The sequence below is a fragment of the Hyla sarda genome, chromosome 3 (genome assembly GCF_029499605.1).
Source record: "Hyla sarda isolate aHylSar1 chromosome 3, aHylSar1.hap1, whole genome shotgun sequence".
Lineage (NCBI taxonomy): Eukaryota > Metazoa > Chordata > Amphibia > Anura > Hylidae > Hyla > Hyla sarda.
In genome coordinates, this window is record NC_079191.1 from 418241951 (window position 1) to 418263555 (window position 21605).

Here is a 21605-nt window from a genome sequence, read left to right on the forward strand (position 1 = left end):
CAGGTTAGAGATTTCTCTTGTTTTAGTGGACACTAGCTGAGTACTCGGCGTTGCCCGGTTTTTCCTTTCTAATCCTTGTTGGGGAGGAAAATAAACAAAGGAGGAAGCTTTTGACTTCATATCCCGTCCTCATATATTGTTGTCATATCCAGACCTCCTATCCCGTCATCATATCCCATCATCATATCCCAACCTCCTATCCCGTCATCACATCCCGTCCTCCTATCCCGTCCTCCGATCCCCAGAAAATTCATGGGAAATGTACAGAATCATGTCAGAGATAAACATCCAAAATAGAGCTTAACCCATGCATGCCACATCAGCTAAAACAGGTAAGCGCAAGGCATACACCATTCATTATTCTCTAAAAACAACATAAGGGTACGTTCAGACGAGCAGATTTTCCATGCGTATTTCGCTGCGGATCCGCCGCTGAAGGACCTCTGTATGCTGCCTTTACATATGCCTCTACGAGCAGACACACTGCGATGTGCGAGTCGCCGCGCGCATGTGCAGTATACTCGCACATTGCGGCAACTCTCGACCTAGCTCATAGAGCAGGGGGAGCGGCCGCGATGTGTGTCAGTACACCACGTATTGCCGCTCCGAGCAGGCACATGTAAAGGCAGCATACAGAGGTCCTTCAGCGGCGGATCCTCAGCGTAAAATACGCTGTAATTACGCTCGTCTGAACATACCTTAAAGGGGTACTCCGGTGAAAAGCTTTTTTATTTTATTTTTTTAAATCAGCTGGTGCCAGAAACAGATTTGTAAATTACTACTGTTAAAAAAATCTTAATCCTTCCTGTACTTATTAGCTGCTGAATACTACAGTGGAAATTCTTTTCCGTTTGAAACACAGAACTGTCTGCTGACCTCACGAGCACAGTGCTCTCTGCTGACACCTCTGTCCATTTTAGGAACTGTCCAGCGTAAAAAGGAAATCCCCATAGCAAACATATGCTGCTCTGGACAGTTCCTAAAATGGACAGAGATGTCAGCAGAGAGCACTGTGCTCGTGATGTCAGCAGACAGCTCTGTGTTTCAAACGGAAAAGAATTTCCACTGTAGTATTCAGCAGCTAATAAGTACAGGAAGGGTTAAGATTTTTTAATAGAAGTAATTTACAAATCTGTTTAACTTTCTGGCACCAGTTGATTAAAAAAAAAAATAAAGTTTTTCACCGGAGTACCCCTTTAAGAAAAGTCCTGGGTGCTTCTTTAAAACAAGTATTACAGTTTAAAAAAAAAAAAAAAAAATTCTACTAGAATTCGAATAGAATTGTCCATAATCTTTATTATTTTACTATTATACAAACCGCAGTGACACAGATTGGTCTTTCTCTAATCTACGATTTGATGGTTGACTGACGTTCAAGGCCAAGGTACATGGTGGTTTGGTGAAGATGATGCATTGTAGACGTCATCTACGGTAGGTTGTTTTTTTGTCTTAGTTCAGTCTGAAGGAACGGAACTTTCCTGGCAGAACTTTCCTTTTATACTGTCTGGTCCCCTGTTGTTCACTTCCTTATACTGGATCATAATGGTCTGTTTAGGACACTTGTGCATTTTTTTTTTTTTTGAAAGGTTAACCTATTGTGCCACAGTCCATACAGTAATCAGTGTTCTGGAAAAGACCGTGCGTTGCTAGATCACCATGAAAACAACAGGACTAATGGAAGACACTGTTACGTTGCTACGTCCGTGGCCACCATGTTTGTTTTAAAACAGTTGTAAGTGTTAATAGTCACATGTTGGCCGGTCATTGGGGTTGCCTCCGTGGCACAAATGATGAAAATTGCCTTTATTTTAAGCTTGCTGGTAAAGGTTCCATGCTTTAGAGTCAGTGGTCTCCAACCTGCGGACCTCCAGATGTTGCAAAACTACAACTCCCAGCATGCCCGGACAGCCGTTGGCTGTCCGGGCATGCTGGGAGTTGTAGTTTTGCAACATCTGGAGGTCCGCAGGTTGGAGACCACTGCCATAGATGCTTCCAGTGTTATAGCGGTGTGTCGGTGAAGGCCGTGTGCTGCTTAGTCACGGTGCTGAAGCTCTTTATGGTGCTGAGGAGATCTTCATCATCCATAAACTAGGAAGAAGAAAAGACATCACTGAATTTTATTTAATTTTATTTTATTTTTTATTATTATTCAAAATTTTATTTTAATATTAAAGGGGTACTCCGGTGAAAACCCTTTTTTTTTTTTTTTTATAATTTTTTTTTTTTTTTAAATCAACTGGTGCCAGAAAGTTAAACCGATTTGTAAATTACTTCTATTAAAAAAATCTTAATCCTTCCTGTACTTATTAGCTGCTGAGTACTACAGTGGAAATTCTTTTCAGTTTGAAACACAGAGCTCTCTGCTGACATCATGAGCACAGTGCTCTCTGCTGATATCTCTGTCCATTTTAGGAACTGTCCAGAACAGCATATGTTTGCTATGGGGATTTCCTTTTACCCTGGACAGTTCCTTAAAAATGGACAGAGATGTCAGCAGAGAGCACTGTGCTCGTGATGTCAGCAGACAGCTCTGTGTTTCAAACGGAAAAGAATTTCCACTGTAGTATTCAGCAGCTAATAAGTGCAGGAAGGATTAAGATTTTTTAATAGAAGTAATTTACAAATCTGTTTTAACTTTCTGGCACCAGTTGATTTAAAAAAAAAAAAAAAAAAAATAGATTTCTAAATTACTTCTGTTAAAAAATCTTAATCCTTCCTGTACTTATTAGCTGCTGAATACTACAGTGGAAATTCTTTTCCGTTTGAAACACAGAGCTCTCTGCTGACATCACGAGCACAGTGCTCTCTGCTGACATCTCTGTCCATTTTTAGGAACTGTCCAGGGTAAAAGGAAATCTCCATCACAAACATATGCTGTTCTGGACAGTTCATAAAATGGACAGAGATGTCAGCAGAGAGCACTGTGCTCATGATGTCAGCAGAGAGCTCTGTGTTTCAAAAAGAAAATAATTACCGCTGTAGTATTCAGCAGCTAATAAGTACAGGAAGGATTAAGATTTTTTTAATAGAAGTAATTTACAAATCTGTTTAACTTTCTGGCACCAGTTGATTTTAAAAAATAAATAAATAAATAAATAGTTTTTCACCGGAGTACCCCTTTAAGGGGGGTACAGGAGGGAAGGGGAGGTATAAAGAAAAACAAATACAGAGGAAAAAAATGAAATGCAGACATTCCTATAAAACATGCACAGGAATAACATTGATATGGAAGGAATGTACAAGTAAACAATAACCTCTCAAAGAACAAGGCCATATAATGGGCAGGTATTGGTAGATCCATTGTGAGCGGAAAAACATCAGTGAATTTTATTACTGAAATATGGAGGAAGACACAATATGGAGGGAGTATTTATGAGCACAAGCACTGGAAGAGTTTTCACATCGTTGTGAGTTTTTCTATTCAAGTCTTTGTCGAACATGGGCTGAAAATGCTGCTGTGTGATTGTATTCTCTAATGATACTGAAGCAGCTCTTGGCAAGTAATTTTATAAATGAGATTAAAGGGGTTATCCAGGAAAAAACTTTTTTTTTAATATTTATATATATTTCAACTGGCTCCAGAAAGTTAAACAGATTTGTAAATTACTTCTATTAAAAAATCTTAATCCTTTCAATAATTATCAGCTGCTGAAGTTGAGTTGTTGTTTTCTGTCTGGCAACAGTGCTCTCTGCTTACATCTCTGTTTGTCTCGGGAACTGCACAGAGTAGAAGAGGTTTGCTATGGGGATTTGCTTCTAAACTGGGCGGTTCCCGAGACACGTGGCATCAGAGAGCACTTAGACAGAAAAGAACAACTCAACTTCAACAGCTCATAAGTACTGAAAGGATTAAAGGGGTATTCCAGGAAAAAACTTTTATTATATATATCAACTGGCTCCAGAAAGTTAAACAGATTGGTAAATTACTTCTATTAAAAAAATCTTAATCCCTTCAGTACTTATGAGCTTCTGAAGTTAAGGTTGTTCTTTTCTGTCTCAGTGCTCTCTGATGACACCTGTCTCAGGAACCGCCCAGTTTAGAAGTGGTTTGCTATGGGGATTTGCTTCTAAACTGAGCGTTTCCCTAGACAGGTGTCATCGGAGAGGATTTAGACAGAAAAGAACAACCTTAACTTCAGAAGCTCATAAGTACTGAAAGGATTAAGATTTTTTAATAGAAGTAATTTACAAATCTGTTTAACTTTCTGGAGCCAGTTGATATATAATTTTTTTTTTTTTCCTGGAATACCCCTTTAATTTGCCACAAGCACTGTTCACAGTCCTGTCATAGAATCACTGAATTGCTTAAACCTTTATCCCTGTCCCCGCACCAAGCCTCCGGCTTCATGAACTGTGGGAAGATGAGTCAAGCCAGCAAGAGCGTAGACGCCTCAGGAGATTGGCACCGCCTAGATGGCTCCTCACAGGTAAGAAGGATATGCAAAGATTATCTCAGAAACCACCTTTTAGGGGTAGCTTATCTTCAAAGTTTGACTTTAAAGGGTAATCCGGGGAAAAAACTTTTTATATATATATATATATATATATCTCAACTGGCTCCAGAAAGTTAAACAGATTTGTAAATTACTTCTATTAAAAAATCTCAATCCTTTCAATAATTATGCGCTGCTGAAGTTGAGTTGTTGTTTTCTGTCTGGCAACAGTGCACTCTGCTGACATCTCTGCTTGTCTTGGGAACTGCACAGAGTAGAAGAGGTTTGCTATGGGGATTTGCTTATAAACTGGGCAGTTCCTGAGACAGGGGTCATCAGAGAGCACAGAAAAGAACAACTCAACTTCAGAAGCTCATAAGTACAGAAAGGATTAAGATTTTTTAATAGAAGTAATTCACAAATCTGTTTAACTTTCTGGAGCCAGTTGATATGTATAAAAAAAAAGTTTTTTCCTGGATGACCCCTTTAACCCCTTAAGGACGCAGCCCATTTGGACCTTAAGGACTAAAACAATTTTATTTTTACGTTTTTGTTTTTTCCTCCTCCCCTTCTAAAAATCATAACTCTTTTTTATATTTTCATCCACAGACTTGTATGTGCGCGACCAGTTGTCCGTTGTAATGCCATCACTCACTTTACCATAAAATGTATGGTGCAACCAAAAAAATACTATTTGTGTGGGGAAATTAAAAAGAAAACCGCAATTTTGCTAATTTTGGAAGGTTTTGTTTTCACGCCGTACAATTTATGGTAAAAATTACATTTGTTTTTTATTCTCTGGGTCAATATGATTACACACTTTTCTATTACTGTTGGGCTTAAAAAAAATTTCAAACTTTAACCAAATTAGTACGTTTAAAATCCCCCTATTTTGAAGACCTATAACTTTTTCATTTTTCCGTATAAGCGGTGGTATGAGGGCTAATTTTTTGCACCGTGATCTGTACTTTTTATTAATACCATATTTGCTTATGCAAAATTTTTATTACATTTAAAAAAAAAAAAAGTTTTTGGAATAAAATTTTATAAAAAAAGCAGCTATTTTGGACTTTTTTTTTTTTTATGTTCACCGTACGGGATCATTTACATTTTATTTTAATAGTTCGGATATTTACGCACGTGGCGATACCAAATATGTATATAAAATAATTTTTTTACCACTTTTTGGGGGTAAAATAGGGAAAATGGGACAATTTACGTTTTTATTGGGGGAGGGGGTTTTTCACATTTTTTTAAAACTTTTTTTACTTTTATTTTTACACTCTTATATTCCCCATAGGGGACTATTTATAGCAACCATTCGATTGCTAATGCTGTTCAGTGCTATGTATAGGAGACAGCACTGATGCAAGGTGAGGGGACCTCCGTCTGCCGTGCAGGATGATCAAATCGCCGCGGCAGCGCTGCGGGCGATCCGATCATCCTGTTAAGTGACCGTATTGATCACGGCATCTGAGGTGTTAATGGCGGACATCCGCAGGATCGCGGGTGTCCGCCATTACCGGCGGGTTCCTGGCTGCGATCCACAGCCGGGACCTGCCGCCCATGATGCCGGCATCGCTCCGATGCCCGCGGTTATGCTCAGGACGTAAATGTACGTCCTGATGCGTTAAGTACCACATCACCAGGACGTACATTTGCGTCGTTAAGGGGTTAAAGAAGCCTTAGATCATGACCCCCTAAATTTTAATTTCTCGGTCGCTTAATTGGGGACTTTTGACCCGTTATCACATAGAGTCAGCATCTGGAGGCCTACCCTGGATTCGGGTCCCCCTTCTGCCCCTGCTCAACTCAGCCTTTTGGCTTGGCTAGATGCAGCATGGACTCAGCTGGCTAAAGAAGTTGGAGGGTGAGTAGAAGCTGGAGTACAGTCCCTCTTATTCCCTGGTGGACCCCCTTTCCTGAGCCCTCTTAATTTAGTTTCCTCTCCATTGGAGTCCCCATGCCTACTCTCCTCTAATTCTGTTCTTTTCTTCACATCTGGGGGTGGAAAATCTTTTTTTTTTTTTTTTTTTTTTTATTACACCTAGATGTTGAGGGCTTTTTTTTTTTTTTTTTATAGGTACTACACTCGCATAGATGTAACTTTTTGGTCACTTTTAAATTTTTTTAATGCAATTTAATAATATCACAATATTTACCATTCCACTGTCATGACCTTGAATGATGCTGTCCCATATGGAGCTATCTAGGATGGACTTCTTATCATGGGGAGCTATGAGTTGACTGGCGCTGCGGTACAAGGAGTTTTGGGAGAAGCTGTGGCTGATCTGACTTTGGCTGGTTTTCCTCACCATCATTGTATTATGGCTCGTGTGAGTCTCCACTCCTGAAATCTTCATGTCCGATATTCCCTAAGAAGACAATTCAGTGTTGTTGATAAAACCAAATACAATCAATTAAGTCTGATTAAAAGTAGGAAAGAGCAGTGGAGACAGTCCAAGCCCTTAACGATTTATGACCACCTGTCGGCCATGTATCATGGATTTGCCAAATTACAGACAGAAATCACACAGGTCATGCTAAGTCAAGAACACCACTGCACACGACTGTACCTCCAGGTGCATTATGTAACTTTTTAGAGTAATCCGATTTGTTGAACCAGATACATCCGCAACAAGATCACTCTGAGTGTTAAGGGAAAGAAGAAAGTTATTGACTTGACGTCACCATTTTAGCACTATCATTTTTTTCTCTATAACATTCTAGTAGGTCAGCCAAAATTTTGGAACAATTTTAGCAGCACAACACATGGGGAAGTTCTCTGCCCTGCGAGCTGATAGGACAGGGTGACATCCATAGTGTTCTACTCCTGACTCTTAGAAACCAGGCTGACATAGCTGGGAGAAATGGATGATGACTTCCTCCACATTTAGGGTAATCCCCCCCCCCCCCCCTAAACTCAGATGATTCAACAAATCCTTTAGTCCTCCAGTAAAGTGTCCTTAAGTTCAGTGTTAGGGCTCTCGCTCCGGCCGGGCACTCTGGCTGGGAGCGTTCTCTCATGCTGCTCTCTGCTCCCGGCAGTGCCGCGGTTTGCATTGCGGGGGGCGCCTGCATGCGAACCCCGGACTGCTGCTCACCTCCTGCCTTATCCTCTTCTTTCCCCGCTGGTCTTTGTCCTCACATTGCGGGACATGCTTGCTTGCGAGCCCCACTCTGTCCTCCTCCTCCTGGCTGTCTCTGCCGACACGTGTGTCCCTGCCTCCTAGGGCGCACACCGGCTCTTCTAAATTTAAAGGTCCAGTGCACCAATAATTGGTGCTTGTCTTTAACCAACCCTATTTAGGTCCGGCACTTCCTACTATTCCCTGCCGGATCTTTGTGCCCCAGTTGTATATTTGTGTCTTGCCTTGCCGTGTATCTGATCCCTTGTTACGTGACCTAACCTTTCTCCTGTGCCGCCTGTCCTGATCTCCTGCCTGCCCTGACTACATCTGTGTTTCTTCCTGCCTGTGGGGACAAGTCGTATCGGTTAGCGACCTGGGTGCCACCTGCCGCAGCAAGTCCATCCTGCTTTGCGGCGAGCTCTTGTGAAAAGCAGCGGCACCTTAGACTTCACTCCCTGGTACAGTCCAAGCCATCTTTCTCACAGGTCAGTGGATCTACCTAACCACACCCGTTACATTCAGTATGCAAGACTGTGTCACCGCTGAATTCAATGTTTGTCGGTCCCATAGAGAATAAAGCGATGGTTGCATGCAGGAGATTATGGGTTTGACCTTTATTTTCGGGAACAATCTTGTCAGTCATCCAGGCTTGAGGGGGGGGGGGGTTTGTGACTGGTCAGAACCCCACCAATAAGCTATGCTTAGGGGATAACACCTTGAAATAACCCCCCCCCCCCCCCCCTTTAAATTTTTCTGAGCTACAACAGAGGGCACAGACCAGGAACAAAACAAGTCTCAAGGTCTTCAATACAGCTGTAATTCCTAATGTTGCCAAATATTGACAAAATATTTTCCTTTTTACCCTAATCCTAAAAGAAAACTCCAATTTGAAATTTACCAAACTTCAAGTGCTGAGTAACCTTGTGAATACTTTTCAGACCTTATCTTGTACTGGAATTGTTGTACATGTTTTCTTTTCCATTCCTGTCTATATCTAAATTTACAGTCCAGTACTCTGTAAGAAGTTATATGCTGGTGTCGCACCTTTACATACAATTTAAGGTTACAGTTAACATTACATAAGGTTAAAGTTTTCAAGCCAATTTTTTGAAGTACGAATATGAATGAAGAAAACAACATAACTTAACTATTTACCAACTCATTAGCCCTAAATATTCATTAGGCCAATATTCCCCAACCTGAGGCTCTCGAGCTGTTCCAAAATGATAACTTCCAACTTTGGCTGTAAGGACATGATGAACATTGTAGTTTTCCAACAGCTTGATAGAGCCAGAAGTGGATGAAAAACATTACATTAAGGGTAGGGTCAAACGGAACGGATCTACAGCGTATTGTACTGAGGACGTACGGATCCGCAGTGTATTTTCCTGATTACGTACTTTGCTAATGACTGATCCTACAGTCTGCCTCCAGCTGTGCGCGCAGCGACACACAGGTCGCTGTGTCTCTGCTTGTAGCGGCAGATTGCTGCTACAAGCAGACAGGCACATCTGGAGGCACACTGCAGGGTCCATCATTGGTGGATCCGCAGCGTAAAATACACTGCAGGTTCATTCCGTGTGACCCTACCCTAAGAGGTATTCTGGGATTTTTACCACCAACACAAGCACAGATCCTTGCGGTACGTGTCCTTTACTGCCTGACAGGTAATTAGTGAAGTCACCTTATGTTGGATAAACCCTTTAAGCCTATCATTTGCCATATTTAAGATTCTTTTTTTGGCAAATTTTAAAAGAGTGATAAGCAACCTGAGCAAAGTTTTTGCATATTTTTGGTCTAATAAGCCTTATCGATTCATTAGGCTAGAGTTCGGATGTCGGGGCATGATGGGAGTTGTAGTTTTGCAAAAGCTGGAAAGCCACACATTGGAGAATGCCATATTAGGCAAGCCTTGGCCGCATTGGGCACTCAATAATTTTCTTCAATTGTAAGAGAATAAAAGGCATTTTGCTTTTCCTGTTGGATGAAAACATCTGCTCACCTGTGATGTGATGACATTGCCACTTTATTTTTTGTCATTCTTACCTGTTCTGCATTATTTTCAATATGTATTGGCGAATAAGAGACTTGAGAAACAGGACATTTCAGAAGAGGCTGCTGACTACCAGAGACTGAGCGTTTCTAGGTATCAAGAGAAGATAAAGAGACAAGAAGGACGGAGAATGTAAGAGAGAAGAGAAAGCAAGAAATACAGGAAGAATATGTAGCGGAGGGTAACACTGTACAGCAGGGGACCCCAAGAGCACTGAACATGTGACTATACCATTGGTGAAGCTTTATCCATCAAGGGCACAATAAGTACACTAGCTATAAGTTTAAGAATCTGTCTAATATCAAGATCAGGAACATGAAGCATAAAGCATTGTTGCTTTTATTAGTCACCCCTGTGAAATAACAGCATCGGAATTTAGTATTTAGGCTTGAACAGCATCAATGCTTGTGCAGCTGTATCTGTATGGCCACACAGTTCTTTCTATGATCATAGAGATAAATGCAGGGAGGGGATAGAGAGTATTGTGCAGCTGTAGCTGTAAGGCCACAAAGTTCTCTCTATGGTCATATAAGTGAGTGCAGGGAGTGGATAGAGGGGACTGCAGCTGTATCTGTCATAGAGATGAATGCAGAGAGTGGATAGAGAGTATTGTGTAGCTGTAAGGCCACAAAGTTCTTTCTATGATCATAGAGATTAATGCAGGGAGGGGATAGAGAGTATTGTGTAGCTGTATCTGTATGGCCACAAAGTTCATTCTATGATCATAGAGATTAATGCAGGGAGGGGATAGAGAGTATTGTGTAGCTGTAAGGCCACAAAGTTCTCTCTATGGTCATATAAGTGAGTGCAGGGAGTGGATAGAGGGGACTGTATCTGTGTCAGAGATGAGTGCAGGGAGGGTATGGAGAGGACTGTGCAGCTTTAACTGTATGGCTACTATGTTCTCGGTATGATCATAGAGATGAGTGCAGGGAGGAGATAGAGAGGACTGTGCAGCTGTAACTATGGACACACAGGTCTCTGTATGATCATAGAAATTAGTGCAAGGAGGGGATAGAGAGGACTGTGCAGCTGTAACTGTAGGGCCTCACAGTTCTCTCTATAATGGTGTAGATTGATTCAGAAGCACTCTTTATTACATTAATGTTGGAGTCGGTGCTTGGGAAATTTTAGAGACTTTATACAATGCGTTCAGCAATTGGTTTGTTGATCTTCCCAACATGCTCAAACAAAACATTCTACTCTTCTACGTACCGCATACGTGTCGCTTTCTGAGTAAGCACTTGCCGGAGACATTCGCTGTTGGAGTGGCACTAGTGGCGGCCGCTCTCTCGGACATGGCTGTTTGGTTAGCTTCCTCTTTAGAATAAGTGACAGGAGAATGGCCAGCAGCAGTAAGGCCAATAAAGCCATCAGGAGTATGAACCAAAGCTCCATGTAGACGACATTCCCTCTCGCTTCCATCCCGTTCTTTGTGCTTGGATTTGATAGTTCAGGAGCTAAAGAGAGAGATGGCGGGAGCTTATACCTACCACATTAAATAATATATATTTACTCTATGGACATTACTGACTAAGACTTTAATTAACTTGCAATGTCCATTGCACCGATCCAATTTATAGAACCAACGCAAATCTAATTAAATATGTATTGGATAATCAAATACACATCCAAGCGTTCGGCGTTAAGGTGATATTGTTCTGTTTTGTGGGAAGGAAAAATCCTATTACAATATTGAAACAGTGAGACCTTTTATTTAAAAGAACATGTGATTCTTCTTTTTCAATATATAATTTTTTAAATATACTTAAATTTATATGTAAAAGTTTGAAAGTAAGGCAGTCCTTTTTATCTAATTAGGTTTTCTGCTTTATTGACTTACCTGGACTATGTCTCTCTTCACGCTGGCGCTGGGACTCTTTCTTTGGAGTTACATTAAGTTTTCAGATATTTTTCATAGCAATGATAGCAGTAGATCAAAATATGTTATACACAGTATTAGGGAATTCTGAGTTACTGGAGGGGGATCCCTTGTTATGAATCCTCATCTCTTGGCCAGAGTGGAGAATGTTTAAAGAGAGTCTCTAACTCTGGTGGACCTTGTCCTGTCCTGGACAATTACAATGAATAATTGATTGTGCAGCCATCTGCTGCTAGCTGGCCTTTGTACATGGATCAATTCTCTGTCTTGCGCACCAACCCGCCAAGCAATGGTTCCCTAAACCCCTCAATCCCATTGGTTTATCTCATGTCAGCTGTTCTCAGGCCTGCTTGCTCTGCACACCCACAGCAGGTCCTTCATGCACTATACATGGTCTCTGCCCAACTCTCCCTTTGGGCGCCATCTCTTCCTTTAAAAAAAATAAAATCCTGCTGCCCTCATCTTGTTGGGACATAGCACAAAGCACCACAAGGGTTGGGCGCACTTCAGGTTCCTCATAGGCCCACACTGATGCTTGACATAGCCTGACCGCCAGGAATTTGTTTCCTACTGTCCAGTGACAATAGGGTCTGAGGCCACCACATACGGCAGTCCATCACCCCCTATAAACATAATGGAAGACAAGTGCATGTAGAAGTGCGTGTGAGGGGTACTCCTTTACATGCATGCAAGTACAGAAGACTGAGGCCCTAAATATCAGGCTATAGACATCAGTACAACAGTATACTAGGCAGCCTGCACCATAGCCCTAAACTTTCTTGACACTAAATCCCATTGCTTTATGGTTTCTATGACGGGTCACTCATCTTTTGATTATAACCCATGAACCCTCTATCCCCCCGTTGCCCACAGCTTAAATTAACTTTTATCCCTATAACCATCATTAGAGGCATTGCCAATTATATCCAGTGATATAGCAATAGTATCACCTACCTCTTAACAGCGTCTGCCCTTGTCCTGCCCTGTACAGAGAATGTGCTTTAACACCTGCCGGCCCCACAGCCCCTTCTCCTTTATAAACTACTTATGAAGTGTTCCGCATGAGCAGTCCCCTATTATTCTGGATTGCGGGCTGTCTCCGCTATGGCCTCGGGTCCTATTATTTGTCTGTTATTAATCCGCACATATTTATTTTCTTTGGTTATGGCTGGCTGCACATTTGCATCTCCATACATCGTCTTACTAATAGGTCATTACACCCCTCCTCACATCTCAGCCACCGCGCCAGGCTCCTTGTGTTTGGACTGGAATCCAGAAAATGTTAGTTCTGCTGATTCTTCCGAGATGACTTTATTCTGTATATGGAGGAAATGGCTTGGTTCATTTTTGTCTAGCAAAACTCCCATAATGCCAAATGCTCAACTAAGGTGCTGAATTATCCATGAGATAAATGGAAAAATAGATAGATAGATAGTTAGGAGATAGAGAAATAGATAGATATGAGATAAATGGAAAAACAGATAGATAGTTATGAAATAGAGAAATTAATAGATTTGAGATAGATAGATATGAGTCAGATAGATAGGAGATAGATAGATAGATAATAAATAGATAGGAGAGAGGTCCAAAAACAAAGGCGTCTGCAACACTCAGTTAAATACAAAATGCAGATGATTTTAAAATACAACAATGCTGCGTCTCAGCTACCCATGTAGCATTTTTCAAGTGCTGCAGACACCTTTGGATCTGCATTTGGGCCTCTGACCAGGGCGATCTGGACTGCGTGCGCACCCTGCTCCTGAAATTTGATGTGCTGCTCTTCCCACTACTTGCTGTAGATAGATATCAGAGATATATAGATGGATATGAGATAGATAGATATGATATAGATAGATAGATATGAGATAGATAGATATCGATAGATATGAGATAGATAGATAGATAGATATGAGATAGATAGATATGAGATAGATAGATATGAGATGGATATGAGATAGATAGAGAGATATGAGATAGATAGATAGATAGATAGATATGAGATAGATAGATATGAGATAGATAGATATGAGATAGATAGATAGATAGATATGAGATAGATAGATATCGATAGATATGAGATAGATAGATATGAGATAGATAGATATGAGATAGATAGATAGATAGATATGAGATGGATAGATATGAGATGAGATATATTAGATTACTATTTCCCAATAAAGGTGCCTCAAGCTATTGTAAAACTTCAACTCTCAGCATGCTGGGAGTTGTAGTGTTGCAACAGCTGGGGGCACCCTAGTTGATAAATACTGAGATAAATAGATTGATAGATATGATCTATAGATAAATAGATATGAGAAAGTTGTACACCATAATGGACGCCCATTTTTATATATTTTAGGGGCTCGTTCTTAGCTATATACACTTTTTTAATTTTCTTGCCTTTTTCCAATTATACTGCACACCCCCTCCTTGGCATTCTATCTCAGAATCTCAGCCCATTCCCAATGCTGTGCGCTCTTCTTCCCTCTCATCATTCCATCTGGGTTATATCTGGGAGAGAAAACCCTTCCATAACTGAGATGCTGTAAAAGAGACTGATTCATGAGTCATGAAATGAGTAGAGCTCAATCTTTACACTTAGTACAAAGGGAGATGTCACACTCCCCCCTACGTGCCCACAAATAGAATGTGTCAGCCACTGACTTACACGCGCTCGCCCGCATCCTCTGGGTGAGTAATTTTAACCTTTATTTGGCATCTTCATTTACTAGAATAAACACTGGCTCCTGCTGCACCGCGCTGCACTTACTGATAGCCCTGCATAAAACAATGAATGAAGCCATAAAAAATAATGCAACTGGGGCGCGCACAACACGCCAGGACGGATTAAATATCACACCGTGTCTAGGATAGGATCTGTTAACCCCGACAAGACCGAATCATTTTCGCCCCTAACACTATTGTCCCAATATCTCATTTCAACATCATTCATTTTACTTTGTTCTATGGTAAGAAAAAAAAAAAAAGGAAAATTTGTTGTGAACCTGGATACGAAAACTGCCAACATTGTTATATATCAGTGGTCTCCAACCTGCGGACCTCCAGATGTTGCAAAACTACAACTCCCAGCATGCCCGGACAGCCAAAGGCTGTCCGGGCATGCTGGGAGTTGTAGTTTTGCAACATCTGGAAGTCCGCAGGTTTGAGACCACTGTTATATATAATGCAATAAATGGATACAGAATATATCTGTGAATGTGTGCGTGCCATAGAGTAGCTACATCTCTGCGCTCGATCTTCACCCTACTGGGCCTTGTTAGAAAAGCAGGGACTGGTTTACACAGACGGGTTCTTATCAGATCTTGTGTATGCGCCATCACTTTGTTGGCCTTTCAAGTGTCATAGAGGCCGGCTTAAAGTCTGCTATGCCTCTGTGCTCTCAATCACCTTGATAGAAAAGTAGGGACCCGTTTACACAGCCGAGTAATCTTTGTATCCTGCGCATGCGCCATTTTTTGTAGGCCTTTCACATGTCCTAGAGGTAGGGCCTAGGGTCTGCTGTGCACTATGACCGCTATGCCTCTGTGCTCTTAAAGGGGTTATCCAGGAAAAAACTTTTTTTTAATATATAAATATCAACTGGCTCCATAAAGTTAAACAGATTTGTAAATTACTTCTATAAAAAATTCTTAAAGGGGTACTCCGCCCCTGGCATCTTATCCCCTATCCAAAGGATAGGGGATAAGATGTTAGATCACCGCGGTCCTGCTGCTGGGGACCCCGGGAATCGCCGCTGCTGCACCCCGCTATCATTACTGCACAGAGCGAGTTTGCTCTGTGTGTAATGACAGGCGATACAGGGGCCGGAGCAGCGTTACATCATGGCTCCGCCCCTCATGACATCACGGCCCGTCCCCTTAATGCAAGTCTATGGCAGGGGGCGTGACGACCGCCACGCCCCCTTCCCATAGACTTGTATTGACGGGGGCGGGCCGCGACGTCACGAGGGGCGGGGCCGTGACGTAACGATGCTCCGGCCCCTGTATCGCCTGTCATTACGTGCAGAGCTATCTCGCTCTGCGCAGTAATGATAGCTCGGTGCTGCAGCAGCGATCCCCGGGGTCCCCAGCAGCAGGACCCCAGCGATCTGACATCTTATCCCCTATCCTTTGGATAGGGGATAAGATGTCTAGGGGTGGAGTACCCCTTTAATCCTTTCAGTACTTATGAGCTGCTGAAGTTGAGTTGTTCTTTTCTGTCTAAGTGCTCTGTGATGACACCTGGCCCGGGAACTGTCCAGAGTAGAAGCAAATCCCCATAGCAAACCTCTTCTTCTCTGTGCAGTTCCCGAGACAAGCAGAGATGTCGGCAGAGAGAAATGTTGTCAGACAGAAAAGAACAACTCAACTTCAGCAGCTGATAAATATTGGAAGGATTACGATTTTTTAATAGAAGTCATTTACAAATCTGTTTAACTTTCTGGAGCCTGTTGATATAAAAAAAAAAAAATGTTTCATGGTCTGAAGAAGCACGGAAGTGCGGTACAGCTGTTACCTCCACGCGGAGGTTCCCGGCGTCCTAGCCAGCTCACCTGTCTGACACCGTACCTCTGCCTTTTATGTCTTATGAATAAAGGATAAGAAATCACGACTTCGATGAGTGCCATCTCATCATTCTTTCATTGCACTATTGATAATTTACAAATCTGTTTAACTTTCTGGAGCCAGTTGATATAAAATGCTTTTATTTTTTTCCTGGAATACCCCTTTAATCCCCACCATACTGCTCCTTGATAGAAACGCAGGGACCGGTTTACGCAACCGAGTCTTCATCAGATACTTCACATACACCATAGTTTTTTCAGCCTTGCAAGTGTCATAGAGGCAGGGCCTATGGTTTGCTGGGTCCTAGGGCCATTACACCTCTATGCTCTCAATCCAAACCCTACTGCTCCTTGATAGAAAGGCAGAGACCAGTTTACACAGCTGTGTCCTCATCAGATCTTCCACATGCGCCATTGTTTTTCTTGTCCTTTCAATTGTCATAGAGGCGGGACCTAGGGTCTGCTGTGTGCTAGTGGCACTATTCCTCTGTGCTCAATCCCCACCCTACTGTTCCTTGATAGACAAATAGATAGACAAATAGAATTTTTGTCAGATCCCACACATGCGCCGTTGTTTCTCCTAGTGGCTTAGACGCAGTGATTTCCTGAAGCCACCGGCTAACTTGTCAAACTCGTCCACATGCTCAACCAGAGTAACAGCGGAGAGAGATCTTTCCCTCTATCTCTGTCGGGCAGCGCAGGTATGGTGAGTGTGAAAAGTTACCGTATTTATCGGCGTATAACACGCACTTTTTAGGCAAAAATTTTTAGCCTAAAGTCTGTGTGCGTGTTATACGCCGATACACCCCCAGGAAAGGCAGGGGGAGAGAGGCCGTCGCTGCCCGCTTCTCTCCCCCTGCCTTTCCTGGGGTCTAGAGTGCTGCTACCGATAGTCAGGGGGAGAGAAGGGGCAGCGGCACCCATTGCCGGCGCCGCTGCCCCGTTGCCTCCCCCCATCCCCGGTGGCATAATTACCTTGGTCGGGTCCGCGCTGCTCCAGGCCTCCGTCGTGCGTCCCCGGCGTCGTTGCTATGCGCTGCGCGGCGCATGACGTCAGTGCGCCGCGCCATGCATAGCAACGACGCTGGGGACGCACGACGGAGGCCTGCAGCAGCGCGGACCCGACTCAGGTAATTATGCCACCGGGGATGGGGGGAGGCAACGGGGCAGCGGCCCCTTCTCTCCCCCTGGCTGTCGGTGCCGCTTCTCTCCCCCTGGCTATCGGCGCCGGCACCGATAGTCAGGGGGACAGAACGGGCAGCGGCGCCGATAACCAGGGGGTGAGAAGGGCCGACAGCAGCGCTCTAGACCCCAGGAAAGGCAGGGGGAGAGAAGCGGGCAGCGACGGCCTCTCTCCCCTGCCTTTCCTGGTGGTATATTCGGGTATACACGCGCACACACGCACCCTCATTTTACCATGGATATTTGGGTAAAAAACTTTTTTTACCCAAATATCCTTGGTAAAATGAGGGTGCGTGTTATAGGCCGGTGCGTGGTATACCCCGATAAATACGGTAACTTACTGCCTTTTCAGTATTTCCTACAGAGAGACTGAAAAGGCAGCAAGACAAGGAGTGAAGCACACAGCTATGCGCTTCTCCCGGCTTGTTCTAGAGATCAGCGTCGAGTCTGGACACCCAGATCCCTACTGACCCATGAAAACTTTTGGCATGTCAAAAAAAATGTTTTTGCAAATGACAGGAACACTTTAGGCTTCCCCCCAGCTTTGTCTGAGGATCGGTAGTATTATAAGACCAATATAACACTGTACAAACCCTGCGGTGGTGTCAATCATAAGGGACGGAGAGCACAGTGATCCATCATAAGATGTAGACACCCTTCACTTTGAACACTCTAAGAGTCACAACAAATTTGTTTTGATCTGTTATCACCCTGTTCACATCTCCAAAATCAACCCAAAACAATACTGAGTTCTCTGCATGCAGATTGATGCCAGTGATTGGCCTAAATACAGCTCCTTGTACTTAAACTGTGGTGCCACATAGTCGATAGTCCATACAACAGCGCCCATTCAGTGGAATAAATCTTTCACATTTGCTTGTCATAGGGTTGGACAGTCACTGAAAAGAGGCCGGTGAGCCACATGTAGCCACCCAGCTTAAGTCTACAAACACTATTACAACACCAGGTCAGGGCTGGTGCAAGGATTGTTGCTGCCCTAGGCAAAACCCCTTGGTCTGAAAAACATATTTTTGTCCAATCTGTAAACATGGCTTTAGACTGTGGTCCCCCATTTGTTTGTGAGCAATACTGCATACAATGACTGAATAACAGCGCCATACCAGAACAGAACAATATCACCATACCATGACTGAATAACAATGCCATACCAGAACAGAATAATACCGCCATATCATGACTGAATAACAATGCCATTCCAGAACAGAACAATATCACCATACCATGACTGAATAACAATGCCATACCAGAACAGAATTATACCGCCATATCATGACTGAATAACAATGCCATACCAGAACAGAATAATATCACCATATCATGACTGAATAACAATGCCATACCAGAACAGAACAATATCACCATACCGTGACTGAATAACAATGCCATACCAGAACAGAATTATACCGCCATATCATGACTGAATAACAATGCCATACCAGAACAGAATAATATCACCATATCATGACTGAATAACAATGCCATACCAGAACAGAACAATATCACCATACCGTGACTGAATAACAATGCCATACCAGAACAGAATTATACCGCCATATCATGACTGAATAACACCACCATACCAGAACAGAACAATATCACCATACCGTGACTGAATAACAATGCCATACCAGAACAGAATTATACCGCCATATCATGACTGAATAACACCACCATACCAGAACAGAATAATATCACCATACCGTGACTGAATAACAATGCCATACAAGAACAGAATAATACCGCCATATCATGACTGAATAACACCACCATACCAGAACAGAATAATACCGCCATATCATGACTGAATAACACCACCAGAACAGAATAATACCGCCATATCATGACTGAATAACACCACCATACCAGAACAGAATAATACCGCCATATCATGACTGAATAACAATGCCATACCAGAACAGAATTATACCGCCATATCATGACTGAATAAAACCACCATACTAGAACAGAACAATACCACTATACAACAACTGAATAACAACGCCATACTAGAATTGAACAATAGCACCGTGACCGTGACTGAATAACAATGCCATTCCGTGACTGAATAACACTGTCATACAGGATCAGAACAAAACCGCCGTACCGTGACTGAATTATAACTGCAGAACAGAACAATGTACAGCATTATCCGCTCTGCATAGCAGGAGTGCTGCTCCCTCATCTACAGTAGGGAGGCCCGGGGTGGAGGTCACTTTGTTGGCGCTGTGCTAGTGTATAGTGGAAGGGCTGCACCATCGTTAACAGAAGCGGGGCGTGAGTGGGTAGGGGGGTGCATGCGTGCACAATCAGGAAGCAGGGCCTGAGTCCAGAGCGCTGTGCGCAGCAGAAGCTCTGCGCTCTTCTACCAGCCTGGGCTAATGGTGTCTTGCGCACTCTATTGGGAAGCGGGGACCTCAGTGAGGTAGCACTGTGCTCAAATACCAGTCCAGTGCGCACACAGTAACTTTCTTGCAGCGGAGGGAGCAGCGCCCCCTTTAAGATGCTGCTCTAGGTGGCTGCCTACCTTGTGTTTAGGTGGTGAGGGCCCTGGATGCATAGATAGATATAAATAGATAGATTTGAGATAGATATATATGTGGGGGCCCTTCTGTACACTATTGGTCCTATCAGGTGGACTCGGTCCCAGTCCCCTGGCCTCCACACTCCTTAGGACTCTCATCATCCCTTTTATTGTGTAAAGAGTTAGCGTATTATGTTCTTGTTAATGTGCCTTTAAGTATTGTTGCTAAGTCTGTGTAACCAAAGAAGGTGCCAGTGACCAGGTGACTTGTGGGTGACCTATGGGAGTTCTCCAAATTGCACCCTTATATATCGAGGGAGGAGCTAGCCTAGTAAGTTCAGAGTTTAGTGCATGCTGAGCTACAGTCAAGTCAAGACCTGAGAGTGTCTGGTGTTCCTGAGGGAGACCAAAGCCTAACCACGCAGCCACTTTCCATGGAACCCCATTTAGGTGAAAGTCAAAGCCTGGTAAGCAAACACAGGGGAGAAGTCTAGTCAGCGTGGGATTGCATAATTGAGTCCAAGTCCACTACAAGTCCCAGCGAGCCCACAAGTCTCCTAAAGTCACTGGTCATCTCCTTGGGCCTAAACTGAGCTGTAAAGACCTAAACATCTGTCTGCCTCAGTAAAGCTGGCATTGTTCCGTAACCTTACATCGGAGTGATTATTTGCCCCACGCCTAGCCCAGGAACCAGCGGCAATACCTCGGATGGTGTAGAGGATAACCACGCCCTGGCGTCACGAATACCAAGGGTTAATAACATCTGCGCTGAGGGTAACAACATCTGCCTACATCACACCCCTCACCACAGATAGATAGGAAAAGACAATAGGGGAGATTTATCAAAACCTGTGCAGAGGAAGAGTGGTGCAGTTGCCCATAGCAACCAATCAGATTGCTTCTTTCATTTTCCACAGGCCTCTAAAGAGGCCTGTGGAAAATGAAAGAAGCAATCTGATTGGTTGCTATGGGCAACTACACCACTCTTCCTCTGCACAGGTTTTGATAAATCTCCCCAAATGTCTCCACAGCACCTATGTAGTAAAAGTGAAATTTATTCCATAAACAGTGTCATTACAAAAGCAACATTTCGGCCAGCTCTACCCAGTCTTTGAGAAAGGTTGGGTTGAGCTGGCCGAAATGTTGCTTTTGTAATGACACTGTTTATGGAATAAATTTGACTTTTACTACATAGGTGCTGTGGAGAGATCGTCTTTTCCTGTCTGAAGTGTTTGGATCCCTAACCAGGACCCCAGATTCTGCGTGCACCACCTTTTCGGAATATATCTATTTGACTGGGTGGTGCTGTTTCTTTCTTTTGTCTAGATAGATAGATATGAGATAGATCAAAATAAATAGAGCTTGAGAAAGGCCAGGTGAGCTGGCAGAAACATTGCTGTGACGCTACTTTGAATATGGAATAAACTTCATTTTTATTGAATCAAGAGTGCTGCGGATTCATCAAACATTTTTGGATTACATATGGACCCCTGACCCAGGTCTGGTTCTGCGTGCACCGCCTATTTATTGGAATATTGGATTGTGCTGCTTTCCTACTGTGTATAGATAAATAGATAGATATGTGTTGGTGTTTCCCAACCAGGGTGTCTCCAGCTGGGGGCGGAGTCGGTGTCCGCGGATGCCAGGGAGAGCGCACTTCCCCTCCTTGGTTATCCCCTCTCGCTCACGATACAAATCGCTCAGTGACAGAAACATAACTGTACTGACACCGGGAAGTGCGCCCCCCTCAAAAGTGCGCTTATAGGCGGCCACCTCATTCGCATATGGGAAGAACCGGCCCTGCACCAGGTAGCCAAC

The 21605-nt window shown here is 43.2% G+C and overlaps 1 protein-coding gene and 1 long non-coding RNA gene across 4 annotated transcripts in view; one reads left to right on the forward strand and one right to left on the reverse strand.

The window, feature by feature from the left end:
* Positions 1-1288: 1288 nt before the first annotated feature.
* On the forward strand, positions 1289-21327 carry LOC130363038 (uncharacterized). The gene is made up of 3 exons (XR_008891687.1): positions 1289-1732; positions 4336-4427; positions 20983-21327. It is a non-coding gene; the product is annotated as an uncharacterized LOC130363038 (long non-coding RNA).
* The window catches only part of USH2A (usherin), a 1021568-nt gene continuing 1001915 nt past the window's right edge, over positions 1953-21605 (reverse strand). For 2 of the 3 annotated variants that reach the window (XM_056568336.1, XM_056568334.1), the window contains 4 exons: positions 10833-11077; positions 9611-9706; positions 6596-6808; positions 1953-2088 (listed from right to left, as the gene is read on the reverse strand). In XM_056568336.1, the coding sequence (XP_056424311.1) occupies positions 1999-2088; positions 6596-6808; positions 9611-9706; positions 10833-11077 (644 nt within the window). In that variant the 3' untranslated portion in view covers positions 1953-1998. The remainder of the gene's footprint in view (positions 2089-6595; positions 6809-9610; positions 9707-10832; positions 11078-21605) is intronic. The other variant, XM_056568335.1, reaches the window with a different exon arrangement.